General features: G+C 35.0%; 1 protein-coding gene across 1 annotated transcript; it reads right to left on the reverse strand.

The window, feature by feature from the left end:
• LOC140782019 (CLP protease regulatory subunit CLPX1, mitochondrial-like) lies at window positions 1-15,430 on the reverse strand. Its single transcript, XM_073128342.1, has 15 exons — window positions 14,708-15,430; window positions 13,899-13,960; window positions 13,680-13,780; window positions 11,483-11,562; window positions 7,211-7,261; window positions 6,313-6,387; window positions 6,162-6,239; window positions 4,749-4,805; window positions 3,340-3,410; window positions 3,152-3,251; window positions 2,937-3,041; window positions 2,449-2,511; window positions 2,214-2,336; window positions 1,143-1,298; window positions 1-376 (listed from the first exon to the last, which is right to left on the reverse strand). The coding sequence occupies exons 1-15, from the start codon at window positions 15,194-15,196 to the stop codon at window positions 305-307; spliced, it is 1,683 nt and encodes a 560-aa protein (XP_072984443.1). The 5' UTR covers window positions 15,197-15,430; the 3' UTR covers window positions 1-304.
• Between the last annotated feature and the right edge of the window lie 7,833 nt (window positions 15,431-23,263).

Consider the following 23,263-nt stretch of genomic DNA (forward strand, 5'->3'; position numbering starts at 1 on the left):
TGAATTCATAATTCTCTGATTCTTAACAGTCCATTTTCATTCATCAACTGGATTGAACTATGTGTCTTTACATCATCCGTTTGAGTCGTGCTTACCAGATTTGTGCACAACTATGATTGCAAAATTCTGAACAAGATGGTGGGATTGGTAAGTAATGGCAGCATCTATTTTGATTTTTGAAGTTAATATACATTGTTAATTTGACTAAGGATTTTGCATTTGAAGTGGCCACCAATTGGAATTATCGCACAGCATGATTATATATTAACTTATTTACATTACAGTTGCCAAAAGCTCTACAGCTCTACATGCTGGCGACTACGGATGGAAGCTCTTGTTCCACCTCGGGTTCCATGTTTGACCTCTCAACAATCATCTGCAAAATAACATGTGTATAGTTATATTAGTGACATGATACACCTTGGAGTTATAAATGGTACTGGAAGTTGAATTAAAGATCTTACTCAGATGTGTTTGTAGCTTTCTGTTAGCAAGTTCTGACCTTCTAAATAATGACCGTTATTTCAGACATTCCAAACTTCTCTTAACAAATTTTTATCTGTGACTCAGTTTTAGCACTTCATTTTTTACTATTATCCAATTAATACCTTTCAAAGAAAACTAATCCAACAAGGTTAAATCCCTGTCTCAAATCCACCAAATAAAAGAAAAACAAAACAGGAGATCAAATTAAAGATTATGCAATTGTAAAAGATATAATTTTACTTAATCCACATTAGATGTTCCGGTTATGTTGATTGCAGAGCATTACATCAGAAAACCAAGAAAAATGTGTCACCGAAAAAAATAGCCTCTTCCCGACATTGCCAGTTTAACATATTTTCAATTGACTTCTAGACATTTCCATGAGCTAATTCTAGTTTTACTAAGGAGGATCCATGTTTTATGATTTTCTCTACTTTTGTAATGATTTACGGAGTCGAGGACTAGTTAACCAAAAGAAAGAAAAGTGATGATTTTGCTTTAATCCAGAAATGATCATATAAGCAGACTGATCCCTATTAACAGAGATGGAGAGCTGACAGCAAAGTGCAATATAATACGCATTGATCTTATTATGTTGACCAATAGTAAGAATGATCAAATGAAAGTAAAATGAGAGCTTAAGGCATGTATTTCACCTGGTCTTTTAAATTTTGTTGCGAAAGGTATAGGTCCAGCGCCCCTTCTCCACAAAGAATTTTAGCTCCACAGCCGCACTGGTTTACAGAACCAATAGATTCCTCATCAACCACCACAGCATCTATTTTTTCTTTCCCCATTCTTGTATCTGGAATCTACATGAGAAGGAATTCTCAAGACTGTAAAAGTTTTTGCCATATAAATGACAAGCTTACAGAAGAAGAGAGTCTGAGGAAAGAACTGTCAACAAGCTCACAAGGGTATAACTATTAAACAAGCCATTATTGTGATATGCAATTAAACATTAATCTATATTTACAGCAAAAAAGCTAGTGTCCTTTTCTGTAAGAACCACACCCAACAGAAAAATGTAAGAGCAGAAAGCCAGCAAGTAAACAGTAGAATAATATTGATGATAAAGTACGGTTGCTAATACAATAGATACAGATGCTTCAACACCATACAAGGTAAAAAACTTTGTGCTGCCATACAAAGATTTATCCTATTAAAGTCGTATTTATCAAGAAAACCTTATACTTTTCCCTTTACATCTGTAGCCTTATTTTCATGTTGATACAAAGATTGACAGAGTAGGACTTAGTAGGGTGACCTGAGGTTGCAAGTTGAGTTAGCTCATCCAATCTTACCAGAAAAAGTGATGCTTCAGATCAGGTTTGATTGATGATGTTAAAATTGGATGGTTTCATGCTGCAAATCCTATCTTCCACTTCCAATTAGGTAGGTGTGCACTTGAGCCAAACCTCACATCAGTGCGTTTTATTTAATTTTTCTTGCCACAGAAAATACCGATGTGATGTTTAATAAAGAAGAACAGCCCAATGTAAAATTATCAACCCAAACTAACCTATTACATAAACCCAATACATGGATGATATATGGTTGGAAAATTAACAACCTGGTCCAATCAGTTTCATTAGACTTTAGAATTGTGATTTCCATTGCTGAATTGAGTTCAATTTGGCCAAAAATCTAACCAAACCAGTTGAGTTCCAGTCCTCAGTGGGAGTTTTTTCTTTATCAAAGCAGATAGGAGAAAGAAAATATGGTACCTCATACATCGCTTCTGTCAAAATGTTCTCTAATATTGACCTCAGGCCTCGAGCCCCGGTGTTTTTGGACATCGCTTTCTTTGCAATTAGCTGTAATGCCTTTTCACTAAAGTGCAACTTTACCTGGAGTAACACAAACACAATATTAATGAAATAGGCTTTCTAATTTGGTGTGACATAGGAGGATGAATGAAATAACGCAAGTTCTTGCTGTATGCACAAAAGCAATACTCACATCATTCATTTGAAACAACTTAGTATATTGCTTCCCAAGGGCATTTTTTGGTTTTGTAAGAACCTGTACAGAATGAAACCTAGTATTAAATAAGAATCAACAGAATGCCTGGACCTTTCAATTGAGTCACACTACATCTTTCTGTATATGATATAGAAAATGGTGCTCGCCGACTCAACATCTTAAACAAAAAAGATGCCTCATTACCGCTGAACTAAATTTATTTGATCCATACTATTCCCAATAATCCGTACTCGACTAGATGTACTGTATAATAGTACAATGACAAAGATAAAGTAGAAGGCAATTCAGAAAAGATAAAGATTCAAGGAAAAATGTGGCCTGTCACCACATACATGGGACTGAGGGAGGCATGTACATCATGTAAGATACACTCTCTTCTTGTTTTGCAGAAAAGTAGTACAGCGACACAAGTTGGCAACAGTTAAGATCTAACATAGAAAATGGCATCAACAACGACACCTCACCTCAACAAGTTGATCTTCATTAAGTGCAGACAAGCTAACAAGAATGGGAAACCTTCCAACAAATTCTGGAATTAGACCATAGGTAATGAGATCACCACTTTCAACCTGTGAGGATTTTCTCATAAGAGATCACTTAAATTTTAGCTATGATTAGCATTGAATTAAAACTTCTCTTTAGCAATGCTAATTGGCGACCTAGTTTATGTTGAACTTACAGACTCCAATAATGAAGATGTCACTCTAGCACTTGTCACACCACCAGTTCGCATATTTGCACGTACTGGAGCTCTAAAGCCAATTGAAGAATCATGTCGCCTGGAAAAGAATAGAACAAACAATTTTTAACAAATTCCAGAGAAACAATGTATATAAATATGTGGAGCAAATTCTGCAACTCGAAGACCTTTCTGAAATTGTTTTCTCTAAGTCGATAAAGGCACCGCCACAAATGAAGAGAATGTTTTTTGTATCAATCTGCAGAAAGAAAGATCCACTATTATTGGTGGTCCTAACATATGAAACAGCATGACAGCTAACAAATGTGACTAATTCAACGCATCTCCCCCATTACTGCTAAAATCATCATGACAGGAAAAATGTGAAGAAGGAAGAAAAATCATATTTCACAGAAATAGAGAAAAGGAAAAAAAAAGTGACTCAAAGATACTGTCAGTGGTAAACTACATATATGCGTCTTTGCTGAACAGAAGATCATTACATGATTCAACCTTCATACTAGAGTTTCCAATTCACCAGTTAAATACATTCTAAACTTCTAAACTGAAAGGTCATCCCAGGGGATTGAACTGAAATTGCAAAAGATATTATCTTGCAAGAAGCTGTTATAAATGACTAGAAGGCACAGCCAAATTCCGGTTACTAGCATACCAATAATAAAACTATACAGAAAGATATAATGCACTCAAAGAGTGAAATTTCAGAGCAAATACAGCAAGGTATATGGCATCACAACATACTACAAACACTTCTCCATCTTAACTATCCTTCTCTAATTCTATCTCTAACATCCTCATCAATTTCTAGTTCATGTTGAATTATATATCCAAGGTAACGAAAACTCTCCTCATAGGTGTTCCTTGTCGAATGATTATTTGATTTCTCTACTTTGATGTAAATACTAAAGTTAAATTTCATATACTCAGTCTTAGATCTACTTCTTCTAAAACCTTTAGCTTCTAAATTTGTTCTTCATAGCTCTAACTTCTAACAAAGTATTCAATCTTATCTTACATTTATCAATTAAAATGATATCTTTAACAAATGATATATACACTGAAACAGAAATATAAATTCTTTTAGGGCTCCATTTTCATAAATGTCTTGACAAAAGTTAGCTACCTGAAGCAACCTCCTTTATCTGGTCAGCGAGAGGCTTTTGAAAGATACGATAGTAAACACATGTATGTAGAGTTGATCATAATATTCCATCCAAGCCAACCAGAACAAGCAGATCAAGCTTGGTATAATATTCTGTTGCAATTTAAATATCCATAAGGATTGATTGTGTGCCAAACCCAATTGGCAACATTTTATTACACATTTACTTGCCAATATGACAATATACAATATCATTTGACTCCAATGCACTCTACATGAAACCTTGGGATGATTTTCATAACAATATATACTTAGGAGTCCAAAACTTTATAGTTGGCTATAGAAACACAAATCCTGATACAGAAGTACTTTTTTCAAGACAAGCAACTCTAAGGATTACAAATATTCAAATGTTAATCACAATTAGGTTGATATTCCATCTAGCATTAGTGTCTAATTAACGTTAAACAGTACCTGAATATTGTCACCTCTCGGATGCTTCCTGGCTCCTTTTTCAGGAACATTAACCACCTAGTTGAAGAGAAAAGATTAGACCATAAGAAATAAAGTTAACACGTCATGGAGAGGTAGCTATAAGATTTATTATGTCACAGATTGTACACTTCTATAAACTGGACTTGAAGGATACATAAATAATCATATAAAAATAAATCAGATATTTTCAGACTTAGAAAGTGAAAAGACATAAAAGAGGAACATATTTCAAATTTATTTGACTCAGCCTCCATGATCTAGCATGTATTGGACGAAATAGTAAGCCTGATTGACTATCCACCCAATATAACTGAGAGAGATCGCATCACTATCCACTATCCACCCAATATAACCTTAATTTATCCTGTAATCAGTCAGACAGGTCATTCTAGCCTTGTAGTTATAACACTTGATATTCTAAGAAGTAAAAGGTAGCCTTCCAAATGAGTGAGGTAACAAAATCACAGAGGAAACTTAAAAAGTCCTCAAAGTATATCATTATTGATAAGCAATTAAGTCAGGTGGCCAAGAGAACAAGCTACTAAAACAACACCATGGACATTCAAGACTCGATAACAGAAAGCCATTAAACCATTACAATGAAGTAGTCTAACAGTCATCTCCTAAGTTGGACCTTGGAAACAAACCATTGTTAGGGTTTTGCTTCTTTTTTTATTAGGGTTTTCTAGAAGTCAACAGTTTATTCTTCCACAAGCCTGCCTCTAGTAGGCTGTGATTCATGAATACATGATCCTAACTGTAAAATGCCAAAGTTGAGTTAGAGTGAGTATGAATATTAGTTTACTTTTTGGCTACAATTTGTGGCTTGTTTCTATATAGATGCTTATATGCACATGTCAATATGGTTAGTGATTCAACTAATTGTTAGGCAATTAATCGACCCAGTGAAAAATAGTATACCCATGTCCAAATTAGGCTTCTAAGTCCTCATACAAATACACTAAACTGTATAATGCTCAGAAACTATGACGAAGGAAACTAGTTACGTAGTTGCTGACAGGAACCTACTAGAAGTTTCAAATGGACAGCAAATTGAAAACCTATAAGGTTGGCAATAGTTAAAAGAATACATATTGGTATTACGTTATTGGGTAGACATATTCATTATCCTTTGACAGAAAATTAATTTTCTCGTGTAAATAACTGCATAAAATAGATAATATAAACTTAATTACTTAAAAAGAAAAAAGAGGCAAGCCAGAAACAAAGATGCCATTCGTAAAAGAACAAGAACAGTTTGGCAATCCACTTATAACATCTAGCATCATTAGTAGTTTCTGAATAAAATCAGTGAGTAGAACTGTAGAAGAATAACATTCAAGGAGACATGAAACATTGTCTCTATAGTAATATGTGGTTGCAGTATCTCACTGTTCCTTCAAGCATTTTCAGTAAAGCCTGCTGAACACCCTCCCCTGAGACATCTCTACTAATGTTGAGGCTCTCAGCCTGCATACCAACCAAATTTAAAGAATTTAGTGCCACGAAGATCAATGACATCCTTAGATATGTGATTCATTACCTTCTTTGTGATCTTATCAACTTCATCAATGTACACAATCCCTTGTTGTGCAGCAGTCACATCAAAATCAGCAGCCTTAAGAATCAAAAGGAAATAATATTATTATTCATGACGAACATGTTATAAGCAAAGAAAATGCTATTACTACAAATAGCAGATGCCATAGTGATCTTATGAGCTGCCAAACACCTGGCTGGTACAAACACAGATCCATCTGTCTCGCACAATCATCATGCCAAAGTTGATGGAGGGAATAATTAATCAAAGCATACTGAGGCAGTCACAGAATACAGAAAAGAGAGGCAATCAAAGTAGAAAGTGGCAGAGGCTAGGAATGGTCAATGTAAATGTTGTTACCTTGTTATAACCTCTTCCGTAAGCTACTTTTGTTGTCTTTCTTCTTTTCTTTTTCCTCATTTTTTGGTTAACCTCATCATTGACATTCTCTTCAGTTGTGTGATATTTTATATTTTAAACCAAAAGCATTGTACTCTTTCTGAATGATGATGAACTATGATGAACCTCTTCTATTCTTTCTAGAAGCATTGGTTTGCCTTCTTTTACTTTGGTAAATATTTTCCAATCCTTCATTCCTTTTGAGTTCCTTTCTATTACATTCATAATATCGAAAACTCAGATGTTTTCTCTTCATTTATCTAAGTCAAAGCATTGACCTTTTACTGCCAATTCAAATCAAGTTCATATTTTTTCATCAGCTATTAGAAGTGCACCCAATAATCTCAGGATATGTGTAGAAGAAACTAAAGCAGTGGAATAACAAGGATATGCAATCATCTAAGCATGAAGCCTTCATACTTCATCAAGAACATAATAGCACAGAAGATGAGACAACAAGAATTGTGCACATGGAACTTAAAAGAGATGGTGTGATGAGTACCACTAGAAGCTTGTACAATATAGATTCCACATCTTCTCCAACATATCCTGCCTGCACATTAAAAAATTTGCCAGTTAGCAAGTCTCAGATGCAAGAGAAGCAAAAATTTCAATATTTCTCAAGGGTATACATGCTATTTCAGATAATCACTCAACTATATGTAAAATACCAAGAGAATGTGTCTTCTTTGAGCAGGTGACAAAATTCATAATCATAATATGACACTCTAATTAGTAATTACTAATAATTATAAGTTGTTAAATGTTTGCAATTGTTATTGAAGGAAAATATAGAATAAATACATGTACAGAAAATAGGAAACAAATTCAATGCCATAGATTGGAGGCTTTGCAATTGATTGCAAGATTAAAATATATAATTACCACTCTTTTGTCTCGTTGAAGTATAAGGGCCATGCTAAGAAACTATTCAATCAGATCTGATTAGATCAGGAAACTAACCAACATACAAAATCTGATCAGACTTTGGTCAAGTCCAAAATTTGTGACATGACATTACTGTGCTGTAACAATAGGAATGGATGTCTGGCAATGAGCTTGTATTACTTGTGATGATACTGTGATAATCTCTCCATACATCGCTCCATTAACATGCATGTCTGTATACTGTCCAACCAATATTATATATCATCTATAAACCTATCCTTTTCTTGTCCTAGACTTTGACTTAATTTGTTCTTTTGATTTTATATTCTTATTACTCATTAATTTTATCATATTATAAAAGGGAAGTACACATTTTACTGATAAAGATTATGAATCATATTTTCCAAGAACCCATGTTGACCGAGTAATATTTACAGGTTATTAAGTAAACTCCAATTTATAGCAATTATGCTGCATAACTATGCAAAGAGATGATCGTATAACTCATAAAAAAAGAAGGCTTTACCTGAACATGGACATTTTGTCCATTCGTCATGTTCAATAGCTGACCTACAAATCCTAATAGTAACCTTTTTTTTAAGGGACAAAGCCTTTTCAAAGGCTTATGCTGCTGGTTGTTTCGTTTCACATTTACCTTTTACTAACTAAATTAGGACTTCTTGTTTGAGATTAAGAACATAGGGAATTATATAGAGGCAAAAGTTCTAACTGCACTTGTTTTCTCCCTAATTGTAGAGATAAATCAGATCTAACGAGATATAATCTAAAGCATTGACTTCAATAATTTGGAGTGGTTTAACCTGTAGAACTGACATTCCAAACAGCAGCATAGAAGTAACAATTATATTTAGGAATTTTTACATAATTGCCACTGAAAACTTTCAAAATATCATAATTGCCACTAAAATCTTTTTGGTTCTTTCAGAATTGTCATTATGATTAATTTTTAATAGTATATCCTAGCAAATTATTATTAAGTTAATAAAGATATGTAAATGACTGATATACGTCTCTTTTTTAATTTTAAAGAATAAAATATTTATCAATAACTTTTGTCTCGCATAACATAATGCAATGGTATTTTAAAAATATTGGCTAGCTTTTGAATCATTTTTTCTATAATTTATGCAAGGGTAAAATAATCTTTTTTAGATCTAAGTTGTCTTCTAATTATGATTAGTTAGATTTAACTAATGCAATGGTATTTAAAAAAACATAATGATTTTGATGGCAATTACGATATTTTGAAGAATGTAATGGCAATTATGACATTTTGGAAGTTTTCAGTGGCAGTTAAATAAAAATCTCTTAAATTTAAAATACAACAATCGATTCCTCAATTGAGAATAATAACTTGATGTCCAACCAAGATCTAAAGATGATGGCATTGCAATATCATTAAAAAAGGACACTCTAAATCAACATATGTTTGTTACGAGACGCCAAACGATTGTTGGAAGTCTGAAGATGCGTAGACTATTTTCTGTTCAAGATTAGTAGAACAATAGATTATATGGAACATATGTCCATACTCGGAATACCAAACTGAAGATCTGAAGATGAATCTCGTTGTTGTGAAAATCAGTTTGGAATGTCTAAGGATTCAACCTTCCAGTCTGGGAAAATTAATTAGGCCATTTATGATACCCTCATTGCCAATCTTCATACACAAAATACATGCTAACTGAAGATGATAATGCTCAATCAAGTGAAATCTTTTCAACTACCGATGGAAGAGTATTGGAGTAAAACTTTAATATATAGTTATGGAAGGCTAATATCATAAATTTCTTTAGAGTTGCTCCTCAACGAGGAAAACCTAGACAAGCTATCAAGTACATCTAATGGGCATGAAGGAAAGCAAATATAGATCTGTAAAAATTTCAAGTATTAAGATCAGGATTGGGATCAGCTGTCCGGGAAATTGATAGTACCGACTGTATCAACCGTCCCTATAGGCTTATATTTTAAAATAATTTTTAAAATATAGAAAAACCCTAAAAATTAGAAAATGATAATAATAAGATATAAAACATTAGTTACTCACATAGTAACATATGAAGTCTAAAAATTAAAAAAAAATACTATTTTTTCAATCTCCATCTCTCTCCATTTTTACCACTCATGCTCTCTCATTTCTCACACAAATAAAAAATCATTTTCGTTCTCTCTCTCTCCCACTCACTCTCTCCCATTAACTCTCTCTCACTTGCTCTCTCTCCCACTAACTCTCCCTCCCATCTCCTCATCTCTAATCTCTCTCTCAGTCCCCCAAAAAAAAAACCTCAATGCTTCTCACTCTCTAACTCTCCCCTCTCTCTCCCCCTCTTCCATTTCGGGATAAGCCGAACTCGGAAACTTTACCAGTTTACATCAATTTAAAACACATCATCAGTTCTGTTGATTTGGTTTGTCTTTAATTTGCTTTCTGATTTGCCTTGCCGGAGTCTACTGGCCTGCTACATTCTTGCCTCAGGTACTGTTCTTATTAGTGACAAATAGTAATGCGAAAACTGACATGTTAACCTGTAATGATACTTTTTGATATTTTCCTTCTTGCAATGATTTTATTTTCCCCTCCAATTTTGTCTCTAATAAAGGTCACATGCTTACTTTAAATATCATAGAAGCTTCTCCCCAACTTTTTCTTGATGGTAATTAACCAAGTTTGTGAGAAGTGCTTTTGATTTCCTATCTTCATATCTTGTTCTTCTGGCATTGGTAAAATCTTAAATCAGAATTTAATATAGATTTACTTTCATCAACATTTTTAAACTCTAAAACAATGAGTTAGAAACTTAGAATCACTAGTACCAAAAAAATATGCATAAGGCATAGTAACCACGTAACTCTGTAGATTACAGATGCTATTGTACAACAAATTTTCTTTACAGTGGGCAAAACTTTAGCTTTCACTTTGTTGTGCAAAAAATATATTCTCAGAGAATATACCTTACAGAAGTAGGTAGACATCTAATTCTGTGAATGCCCTGTGAAATTGACAACATGCTCAAATTTCTTCAACACATGATTCTTGTTTAATCTTAAGGGCAAGAGCCCCACCTAGATAAAATTAAGCAAGACCAATCAAGGTCACACTTCTCCCCTCCTCTCTTTCCATCTTTTAGATATCCATAAGCCTGCTTTTCACTACTGCTTGAACCCAAGTCAGCCTTCTTATAGTAGCATTAACTTGCGTTACATAGCTTCCAAACACATAGAGGTGATTAGTTTCATAAAAATTTGCAAAATTTTAATGACTGATTGCTTATTTCCTGCATAGCACTCTGTTCCTTTTCCTTGATATTTGCTTGGTAACAGACTTCCTTATGAGTAGGCTAACCAATCCATCCCCCTTCAAGCTAGTTTCAACAGGGAAGATAGATCTAAAAACTAGGTGCTACTTCAACATTATAACCACACAATCCTAAAAGCTGATGATAGATAATAGATATTAGAAAGCTACATGAAGAAACCACTATTATATGACTTTGCAATTTCCAAATTATAAAATATAAACAATTCTATCCTTTGGTATAGTTACACAATTAAGAAAATTTAATCTCCTAACATTTCAGCAGAACAGCTATCCACATTGCAAGATTAAGTAATGTGAACAGCTAGTACAGTACAAAGTAAGAACTTTGTAACCATCAGATACATAAATCAAGTATTGAAACTAGTGTATAATTGCAGTTGACTTAAAGGCAGGCTCGGTCTTGATATCATAACAGTTTGAACTAAACAGAAAATTGATTTCTATGCATAGTGCTCAAATTATTTGCCACAACATCATGCAAAGGAATACTATGTACTGAAATACTCAAATAACAGGATAATAGAGATTAAAAAACAGTCAGCCAACCTGAGTGAGCGATGTTGCATCAGCTATAACAAAGGGTACATTCACAAATCGAGCCAGTGTTTTTGCCAGTAATGTTTTCCCTGTCCTTGAAGAAATTTTACAAGGATATAAGTAAGCATATGCCAGTAACTTCCTTACCATTTCAACTATATAGCAACTACAACGTAAAGAAAATACGCACTTGAATTTGAAACATCAAGAATTCAGAGTACACTTGGATGTCATTCAAAGTAGTCATGTTTTTTTTACTAATATAAGCAGCAAAAGTCGACAAATCAAGAAATGTGGACTGCCACTTTGTTGTCATTTTACCTAGATGTCACTCATCAAGAAGTTAATACTTTTAAATTTCGAGGTGTGGAATATACTACAAAGATAGAATCAAAGAAGTTAAAATTTAAAAAGGTGGAGCAAGGGGAAAAATATATATGGAGTAATCTAAAGCAATTTCTTCAAAACTCTAAAATCAAATCATACGTATATCTCTTCTATCCCCGCATACAGAGAATTAGATAACAACAAAATCACTGTTTCCAAAAAGCAAACATTACGGTCATTGCGAGAGCTGCCAAGGCAGAATTAAATTATGGTTTTGAATATCAGAATTGTGATACCTATTGGTTGTGTCAACCCTATCAGCCAATGTGTTAGCCATAACAGTATTGGAATTTTCTTTTTTAAGTCCATAAAAATTATAAAGAATGATGTAAATTATAGGAAATTTCCTAAAAATTAAGTTAAAAATAGGAAACAGGAAAATTCAGATTACTCACTTAGTAGTGAGTTTGCGCAAAAATGTTTAGTGGTCGTAGCCACTCTGCTCAGTGTACAAAGGCATACGGTTATCCTAACTCTTTCCCCAACTTGTGAAAGGAATCAGTTTCATGACCATTAAATTTAATTTTATGGGCTTAGTAACCATTAATTCTTGCCGGATGAAGAGTTACAGCCTCAAAATTTATGTAAACTATTGCCTCCTGGTGCATGACCTACATAGTGCACTAGTTACTTTCTACAAGCAATTCTCAAAAACCAAATTGTATCAAGTGCACAAGATGTGGCGAGTGAAACGAGCAGTACCACTACACATGGTAATCCTAAATATAAAAGAGTCAAGTTAGTGTGAAACAATAGGGTTTGTCAGAATTCTAGTCGAGAAGATGATTAGAAAAGAAAAAAGAGATGTAGGATTTCACACCTCTACACTCAAATTAGGGTTTCAAAGCAAGACTCATATTGGAGGCAAAATTCAAAATTCTTCATTAATCTTAATTGGTAAAAAGTTAGTCTATAATCTTACAATGACAATAAGCAAATAGCACCCTAAACAATAGAAAAAAGCAAATACAACCCTAAACAACATAAATAAGCAAATACAACCCTAATATCATAAATGAACAAATATGTAATAAAAAAAGGTTTTTTATGTGTATACTTTTAAAAATCCTTTCTTTGCTCGTATGCCCCTTTAAAATAAATAATTGCATGTATATCCTCAAAACATATGTTATTTGCATAGATACCCATCCGATTACTTTTCAAGTTAAACCTCAATAATTTAACAGAAAAAAGACAAAAATACTTTTAACTAAGAAAATTTTATGAAAACTAGAATAAGGATAGCGTCTTTTTATATCTAAATTGTTCAAATCTTAATAGTTCGTTAACTCCAAGAGGTCTCCATAAAAAAAATAAGAGTTTTAAAAAGTATACGTGCAAAAACTGTGTTTTAAAAGGTATATATGTAAATATCAAATTTAGAGGGGTATACAAACAAATATGAGATGTTTGAAGGGTATGCATGGAAAAAGCCCATAAAAAATAACTCAGAACCAAATTCCTACTAGAGGGATCATCAACTGTTAGCACCTCCTAAGCTAACACACACGCCAGTGTGATCTATCGGTGATGTCCACATCACAAGTATATTAAAAACAATGCATCTTTAAAGCCAAACACGTAGGAAATATCTACAAGACAATCAAAATTACTTTTTTGTGTAACTAGTATGGAAACTACGTACTGTAAGTTGTCATTTGACATAGTAGGAAAAATTTAGACAATGAGTTCCACAAGATCTAAAGAAGATTCCTACCAATATATCTACTGCACTATATGACTATATATAGTACACTAGAAGTCTGGAATGCATATGGTCAGAAGCATTACAGTCTATTTAAAAGGTTAAAGCAACTACCTGAGCCTGTTGGGCCCATTACAAGAATATTGCTTTTCTCAAGTTCCACTGAATCAATATCATTTGTACTAGCTTCATTTTCCCTTGAATCCTCTGCAGACCTACATTTTTCAATAACATGAAAAAGACTATGATGGTTATTATGTATGTACATCAGTGCACTGTGTTTTACTTTTACAAATAGAAGTAATGTTACTAGTCTAAGTAGTCAAGATCTACCACTTGGCGAGCGACTCATGAAATATTCTTTTGTAATGATTGTATACCGCCACAGAGAGTACCTGGCAAGAGCAAACATAGTATACATTTCACATCAAGGAAAAGAATAGAAAATAAATCAAGTTTGAAACTTTGAATGGGTAATCCCCTACAGCACTGGACCTTCCTTACTTCCATAATAGCCCATTCTTTTGACCTAAAATATTTTGTACATCCATTCATCAAGCCTTCTATGTACCACGGCTTATTGATGAATTTTACCTTTTAACAGTACAATTCCCTCTAGTATACTTGTTTATACGTAAGAGTTTCTTCTTTCAAGCTTCTTGCAGAAACAGTGTAGATAAATTTTCTAGAATACCATTATGCTATAAAGTGATTAACCTAATTCTTCCAAGATAATGCTATAGCCACGAACCTACGAAGAGAAACCAAATAACTAGTTCAACTGAATATGCATTGTCCAAAAAGTAACACAGCGAGAAGAAGCTAATATACCCACAACAACACCAAGAAGCATATCATTGTTCACAACCAAATAATAAAAAGCATCCTTCAAAAACATCCTGGATGCCAAAACTAGCAAAATATTCCTCCCAATTAGTATATATCAAGAGCTATATTTAATCAAAGCAAACAAACATATCTAACTAGCACTGAAGTTATTAAAATCTTCACAGAATTATCAACCAACTGGAGAAAAATATATAAATATATATAACCTACCTTAATAGCAAAATCCCATAAAAAAAGAGAGAACTTTTAACAGAATTACCCGCTGACAAAACATAAATTTTACTAGCTTTTACCTTCTTTGCCAGCTCCTGCCCGATCACAAACTTATCTAACCCCCTAGAAATCTCCTTCGGTGTCGGGAACCTGCTCCCGAGATTAGAGCCGCCCCAAGAACTCTGCTTCGGATCAAACCCTCCTCCACCATCACCTCCGGCCCCACCTCCCCCTCCACCACCGACCCTGATCACATTGATCCGTCCCGGCAGGCTCGAATCCCCAGGCTGCTGCCATATCTCGGGAGGCTCCCCTCCGCCAGATGATCTGGCGGCGGAGGCGCGATCGACGAGGTAGCCTTGGAGGGAGACGAGCTCATGCGCTCGGAAGCGACCCGGCAACCAGAAGTCGTCCCACCGCCTCCGGTAGATGTCGGAGACCCGACCGGCGTGCATGCGGCTGGACGACACGTGGACGGATCGGATAACAGCCGCCGCGGCGGCGGCGGCGGCGGCCCGAGATCGGACGGCGGCGGCGGCGGCGGCCCGAGATCGGACGGCGGCGGACATGGCGAGAGAGAGGGGGATTGAGGAAGAGGGAGAAAGTGTTTCGTGATGGGATTGGAGAGAAATTTGGGAGTGGGACGAGGGTAAAATATCTTGATTTGGTTGTTGGTAATGTTATATTGTTGTTTTAATAATAATTCTGAAGGGTAATAAGTTTTGGGATGGAGTTGGGAGTTCCGAATTGCGATAGATTGGATAGAGACGGGAGAATGAAGAAGGCTGCGTGAAGGATACGATAAACTGAATAGTTTTACTGTAGGTATATTTAAAAGCTCCAAAACCGCTGTGGAACAATAAATAGAGTTTTATAATTAAGAGCATAAGTAAAATGTGACACCCACACGTCCGTGCATAGCACGAGCCCACACGGCACATACATAATACCTGATCATTCAGTTTGTTACTGACAATCAAATAAACCTATAGCAATATCATAATTTTATCTACAATAACTAAGAATAACTCAAGTCTAACTGTCAACAGCATACAGATAACCTTACTTGGGCCCCACACAGGCCACAACACATCATCAAGAACTTTTCACAACTACATATACACAACAGAGGTATATACATAATTATACAAGTACAAAATCACCTGCTAAAATATAAGACAAGGATACAGATACACTTTGGAGGATGTCAACTATTGATAAGATAACTCAACTGGCCTATAACACTAACCACACTCTACTCCTCACTCACCAGCAAGACCTCTAAGGGAGTATCCTGCTCCTCTCGTTCACTTGGGTTTTTGGAAAGGTAAAACAAGAGAGTCATGAGTTAAAGGCTCAGTGAATAGACCTTACCCTGAATCAGTGATGCCAAACAGAGAGTAAATCAAGTACTGGATAATATGAATCAAAAAGAGTATCATGAATGAGTAAATGAATGTGTCCTCAATACTACATAAATGAAATATAGATAACATGTCATGTCATAAATGATAAAAATACATAATCCTCGACAATGAATAAACAGATCACCACGTCATATGATCATCATAACTCTCTCTTAAATATGACACATGATGCATGCCGACCATGACAATACTATGATATCAGATACAATTATATATGATGTATATTAACCACTCAATAATCAGGTATGTCAGATAATAATGAAATCATATGCATTTCTTAGCATCACGATCATCATCGACATCTCGGTATAATATCATCATACTAGACCACTGTGCACAGTCAACACTCAGTATCTGGTCTCAACATATGCCCGAAGGCTCAGAGCATACTCTGCCATCCGCAAGGAGTATCTCAAATATAATCATACCCTGCCATCCGCTAAGGGTATCAACATCCATCCAGACCGGGCACCCTTCTAGCTGATAGAAATCTCGTAAGGATAACTCGCCACATATACCCTAGCGAACGGCATGTGTCTGAATGTATGCTGCGCACACAGACTAATGACCTCGGACGTAAGGCCAACAGGATCGCGACCATGTCGAGCGATCAATCATCCACCAAGCGCGTCCTAACCCTCGCGCCCACTCGGGTATCCTCACGCTTTCTATCAACTATCCTATCAATCACATTTCATGTTTTCCTTCTAAATGACATATCATATGCATATATCCAGTACGATAACGAGTCAATGCATAAAAGGAATTTAGGTAGAATAGGAATCAAGAGAAAATGATGCAATATAGTCTCCAATTGTATCGTCAACACATGCATACTCATGCTACAGATCAACTCGGTAAACAATTATAACAGTAGAATCATCTCTAATTATCTCTATATATGTCACCAATGTACTCATATTCCAAATCAGCATAATCGAATGCATGATAAAATATGCTCGACTATAATCATCTTTAGATAAAATTATATAATCATGCTGGAGGCCAAAACATGCATGTACATAAATGTATAATATAACCTAATTTGAGAAAGGCGTCTAAGGGATAAAACTACTCACACCACTGAAATATCAAACCACCACTTGTTCACGCTGCTACGATAACGATCAGGCCTCAATAGCTAGGTCCACAGGGTCTTAAACAGGGGGGTCGGGATCTGAAATTATTTATAACAAATATGTCAGTCTTTCTATCAATTAAAATTAACTAGACAAAATAATAGTTTCTTATTGTAATTATGTACTCTTTATTTCTATATTTAATTTTGTTATTTATTAATCATAATTATATTATTTATTTGTGTATTTAGAATATATTTTATCTGTCTATTATTCTCTTTGATAATTAAGAAAATAAGAATTAAGTTACTGCAATTAATTACGTAAGAATATACGTACATAACCCTAAAAATTTCTTAGGATTAAAATAGTAATTTATATTGCAGGCATTTTGCTAAACATGGTGCTGGGCTAATTGTGCATATATATATATATATATATATATATATATATAGAAGAGAAAAAAAAAACAAAATATAGAATTGTATATAGTGCTGGGCTCAGCCCAGCACCATGCAACAAGGCGGCCGGGCTCGGCCCCGCCGCCTTGGCGCCGTATAGGGCGGCGGGCCGAGCCCGGCACCACTTGCGGGGGTGCGATCGAGAGGAGAGAAGGGAAGAAGGAGGAGGAGAGGAAGAAGAAAGAGAAGAAGAAGAAGAAGAAGTAGAAGAAGAAGAAGAAGAAGAAGAAGAAGAAGAAGAAGAAGAAGAAGAAGAAGAAGAAAGAAAATAGGAAGAAGATGGTTGGGCCATAAGGGAGGGGTGCGGCCGCTGGTGGCCACTCAGCGGCCGGCCTCTCGCCGACGGCTCAATCCTCCGGCGGTTCCGAGAGGAAGCCGACAAGGAGAAAAAGAGAAATAGAGAGAGAGAGAGAGGTAGAGAGAGAGAGAGGGAGAGAGAGAGGGAGGGAGGCTTACTGGAGCTAGAGGAGGTGGCGGCGGCAGTGGGTAGAGGGAGAGAGTGTTTGAGAGAGAGAGAAAGAGAGAAAGGTCAGAGAGAGCTTGAAAGAGAAAGAGAGAGAGAGAGAGGAAGAAAAGGGAGAGAGAGGCGGTGGGGAGGGAGGCTGTGGCTACGGCGGTGGCAGCGGGGGCCCACCGCGCCAGCTGGCTCGGCCAAGTTGGTCGGGCCAGCACTTGGGGCGCGTGGCGCCCAACTCCGCTGCCACTGCATGGCACGAGCTGTCGTGCCATGCAGTGCAGGAATTTTTTTTATTTTTTTTAACCTTGGGTTATTACAATAAGTGAGGGGTTGTCAAAATAAACGAGCTGCTCGGGCTAACCTTTATGTTGAGTCTCAGTTTTATTTCTTATCTCGATTTAAATTTTAAATCGAGTTTAAGTTGGAACTAGTTTGCTCCGGCTCGACTCAATAGACTTGACTTAAATATAATATTTATTAATTTATTTAATAAAAGACTAAGTTATATTTCATTTAAACAATGTTATATCTAATTTTAATGGAAAAATCAACCTACACCCAAACACAACTTATTCCCCCAATTATCAATAAAAATTACATATCTGAGCAACTATATCGAAGAATTCAAAATTTGACAACCACAAAACACTACCAACACTATCAACATTCATAATCGAACTCAACATCTAACTAATTATACCAGATTTAATATCCACACTGAAAAACATAAGTTTAAAACATCACCCTTTGGAACAAAACAGTAATCAAGTTTTTAGATGTAGAAACAATAATCACATTTAATCTAGAATCCTTGACATCGGGTCTTCATTTATCCTCTTCCAAATTCACCACCACTCAAGTAGAAATCTTTTTTGCCTCTTTTGAAACTTTCATCTCCCTGACTGTCTACCCAGCATAAGAATAAAGACATTATTTTATGTTGCAAGGCTTTCCAAGACTTTGAATAGTCATTAAAAATTCTATTGTTTCTTTCAATCTAAATACTCCAAATCAGAGTAGTAATCCATACTAAGAACAACTTACTATCAATTATATTTAGCAGAATTTTTTCTCGCAAACCAATACTTCACATGTTTAGGATTTCATTTAACATGTTGGAGAGAACCTTTCTGATCTCATTTAACATCTTCACATACCAACATTTCAAAAATAAAATAATCCATTTATTCATCTTTAGAACAAAAAATATAAGTAGCAATACCAGTCCACCCTCTTTTTAACAAATTATATCTAATTATAATTTTATTCTAACGCATCAACCATAGAAAAGCCCTCACTTTCATTTGGATCTTTAACTTACATATCATTAGAAGTCTTCTAGGTATGAGTCCCCCATTATATAGGAACATATATAATCATCTAACAGTATAAATGTCATTGCTATTAACTAGCCATTGCAGAGTATAGATTTATTGGACGAAGTTATACCACTGATCTCAACCGATATTTTCATTTCTTGCTCTCTTTTTCTTAATTATTCAAATTTATTGCATGCCGATAATTTTTCTGTATAACCACCTCTATCTTGTCAGAATTTAAAAGTCTTCACCACCACTTAGCTAATAAAGCCTTATTCATATCAGTAAGATCAGTTACATACTTACACCCAAATCATCAAACTCTTTTTTCATACAAATTCGTCTCTACTACATTAAAAAATATGCTTTATTATTCACAGTTGAACCTCTCCAAAGAAAGCTCCTTCTCAGTCTATCAATTTTATTCTTCACCTATATAGGTAGATTAAGAAAAGAGTGATAGTAAAAAGGAATGGAGCCCAAAGTTGAATTAATCAATGTGATCTTTCTCCCTAGGGAGACAATTTTCTCTTTCCATCTAGTAAGCCTTTTTTTAATTTTATCTATAACAGACATCCAATCACATTTTATAAGCGTACTATTATGTATGATAAACCCAGATATTTAATGTGATACTAAAGAAAAGGGTTGTCACATGCGAGGCACGTGCCTCACCTATCCCCTTCTTCTTTCCTTCTTTGACTTAAATTAGGAGGATCGCTGAAATCTCACAAACCCTAACTATAAAAACATAGCAAACTCTTCCTCGAGATGCATTAAAGTTTTCTTCTCCTCTTTCTTCCCCTTTGTGTTCCTTTTCTTCCTTCATCACCGAAGTCGTCCTCATTATGGTTGGTCATCGGAACTGTTAGAGTAAATTACCTACATTCAAGAGCCACTTGTAAGTCCTCCCCCACCCCACAAATTTAATTAAATATTAATATGTTAGATTTTAAATATCTAATTTTGGTGTTTGCGGCTTCACCAATCAAAATTTGCCGGCCGATGGCTTCGAGTCACCACGGCTCATGTACTAAAATCTTTGTACATTTGACATTGTGCATTATGAGATTGAGAAGGTTGGCATAATAAAATTGAGGGTGATATTAGTTTGTTAATTGCATCTCTATGACTTATACTTATTTATCATATTATGAGTTTGCTAGCTATTATTTTTAATTATTAAACTTTGATTAATATCTCATATTAGATAAAGAATAATTTTCTAGTTTTTGGGTGGATTCAGTTACCTATCAACATAGCAAATAAACGCCCCCACTAGGACTCTTCCTCCCTTTAGGATTTTGGCCTTCACACTTTTAAATATAATAGTAGATTTTAGTTTAAAATTGAAAAGCTAAATATTGTCTTAGTGATATTTAGAAGATATTGATTATATAATTTAGATATTTTATGTCTTTGAAAGTTTTTTGAATTGGAGTTATTAAATAGATTTTGAGTTTTATTATATTATGGATAATAAGTTAAGACTTCGTGGATCTCAAGCCTATTGGGATATATGGTCAGTCATGATTTCTATTTTCGGATCGTGATATTTAATAAAGGATTTTTTTTTCACTTTACAGTTCAGAATATGAGCCAATCTTTTCTCTTCCTCATGATTTGAGTCTATATAAACCAAAGAGCTCTTCTCAAAATTGATCTTTAACCCTGAAATAGCTTCAAAGAAGTATAGTATAAATTTTAGAACCTCTATTTCTTTCTCATTAACCTTAAGAAAAATAAGGGTATCATCTACATACCGTAGATTTATTATCCCTTGATCTCTCGCATTATGTCTCAGCCCATTTAGCAGTCTATTTCTTTTTGCTTAGTCTATCATCCGATTTAACTTGTCAACCACTAGTAAAAATAAATAGGGAAACAAAAGATACCCTTGTCGTAGCCCTTTTCTACATCAAAAATACTTATCAATATCTCTATTTACTAGCACTATAGAAAAATCAGTCGATACTAATTACATAACCTAGTTAATCCAGTGACAGCACTAAATAATACTTGGCAATAATCAGTAATATGAGATTTAATGATCATAATATCTCTCACCTACTCTCCTATTAATAAGGAGTTTATAATATTTTCTCTTTTCCTCTCATTGGCTATGACATAAAAATAGGATGTGTTCAAATCTCCTTGCAGCATGTCTGGACCTCTGCTATCACAGCAGCTCCTCCTTTATATACAGCTAAGTTAGCTTAGATACTAAGTCCCTTTTAGTATCGACCTCCTTAATAGTTAATTTCATATCTTCCTCAAGAAGATCTAAAGTATTAATGCTCTTAAGCTAACTTTTCTTTTAAGCTTGATCCACTATTTCATTATTCTTTTACTCCATCCTCGCAGCCATTGCCTCACCTTTTTTATTTTAACTGCCCAAACATCTATTGCTATTGTCCCTTCCATAGGAGAATTCCACCACTTTCTTATCAAACCATCAAATTCTTCTTTAGAGAACCAAAAAATGCACTAATCTAAAAATAGTATTTATTACATGCTTAGATCATATATCAACCAACAATGGCACATGACCTAAATATATTCTAAGAAAGCCAGTGACTCTAGTCATAGGTAGGGGTGTAAATGAGCTGAGCTTGAGCGTAGTGACTCGAGTTTAGGCTCAAGTCAACTCAAATCGTATTGAGCCTGAGCTTGAATTGGGCTTATTTTTTAGTCGAACTTAAACTGAGCTAGACTGAGCTTGAGCCGAGCCCAAGCCTAAAACTAAGTTATTTTTAAGCCAGGCTGAAACAAGCCTATTGATTAAGAATGAGTTCAAGTTGCCAAAGCTTAAAACAAGCCAAGAACTATTCAAGCTGAGCCAAGAATTATATATATAATATTAATAAATATTATAATTATACATATGAGGCCAAGAAAGTTAACCAATAGTTAAATTTTGATCTATTCAGAGAAAAATAGGCTCTAGCGATCAAGACGGTTGTCAGGCTAAGAATCCGGTCCATCGATAGGCCCAATGCCCTCGTAGATCGGGTTTGGGCTCATTAGTGCAATTGGCGGTGCAAGGATCCGAGAACAAGGGTAGTGGGATATCCTCGGGAGGGGATGCAGATATTCTCACCCCGGACGGACGAAATGATAAGGCATTCTCTCTAAGTATACCTTAGCGGCATAAGAGTCTTCCAATTTGAAGTTGAAGGTAATACGAACAAGTGGAAAAAAGAGAAAGTGTATCATTAGGTTTGAAGAGGCATCAAAGCTTCCTTCTCCTCTTTCTTCCCCTTCGCTTTCCTTTTCTTTCTTCATCACCGAAGTCATCCTCATTATCGTTGGTCGTCGGAATCGTCAAAGTAAATTATCATTGGGTTCAAAGAGGCATCAAAGCTTCCTTCTCCTCTTTCTTCCCCTTCGCTTTCTTTTTCTTCCTTTATCACCAAAATTGATACTTTTATCACCGAAATCGTCTTTATTATCGTTGGTCATCGGAACCGTTGGAGTAAATTACCCTCACTAAACAAGTTGCCTGTGAGTCCTCCCCACCCCACAAATTTAATTAAACATTAATATGTTAGATTTTAAATACCTAATTTTGGTGTTTACGGCTTCGCCAATGAAAATCACCTGTTGACAACTTTGAGTGTTGACAACTTTGAGTCACCATGGCTTATGTACCAAAATCTTTGCGCCTTTGGCATCGTGCACTATGAGATAGAAAATTAATACTTCTTCGCAAGTTAAAAAATAATAATTATATTTAATGTAATATAAATTCTATATTAAAATAATAAAAAATAGTGAAATTGTATTGAAAATTGGTAAAATGTTTTCTCAATGGCAAATATGTAAAATTTTTAATTAACTTGGTGGTATAAAATGAGAAAAGAAAATTATCAATTACTGTATTAGTATGAGCC

Source organism: Typha latifolia, chromosome 2 (assembly GCF_019914945.1).
Source record: "Typha latifolia isolate L0001 chromosome 2, TyphaL0001v2, whole genome shotgun sequence".
NCBI classification, from domain to species: domain Eukaryota; kingdom Viridiplantae; phylum Streptophyta; class Magnoliopsida; order Poales; family Typhaceae; genus Typha; species Typha latifolia.

Excerpts from the sequence above, each read along its gene's own strand:
- LOC140782019 (XM_073128342.1), bottom strand. The coding sequence starts at position 15,196 with ATGTCCGCCGCCGTCCGATCTCGGGCCGCCGCCGCCGCCGCCGTCCGA. Across the intron at positions 3,042-3,151 it reads CATCTTCATTATTGGAGTCT|GTTGAAAGTGGTGATCTCAT; the intron begins GTAAGTTCAACA and ends AAATCCTCACAG. Across the intron at positions 2,512-2,936 it reads ATGAAGATCAACTTGTTGAG|GTTCTTACAAAACCAAAAAA; the intron begins GTGAGGTGTCGT and ends CATTCTGTACAG.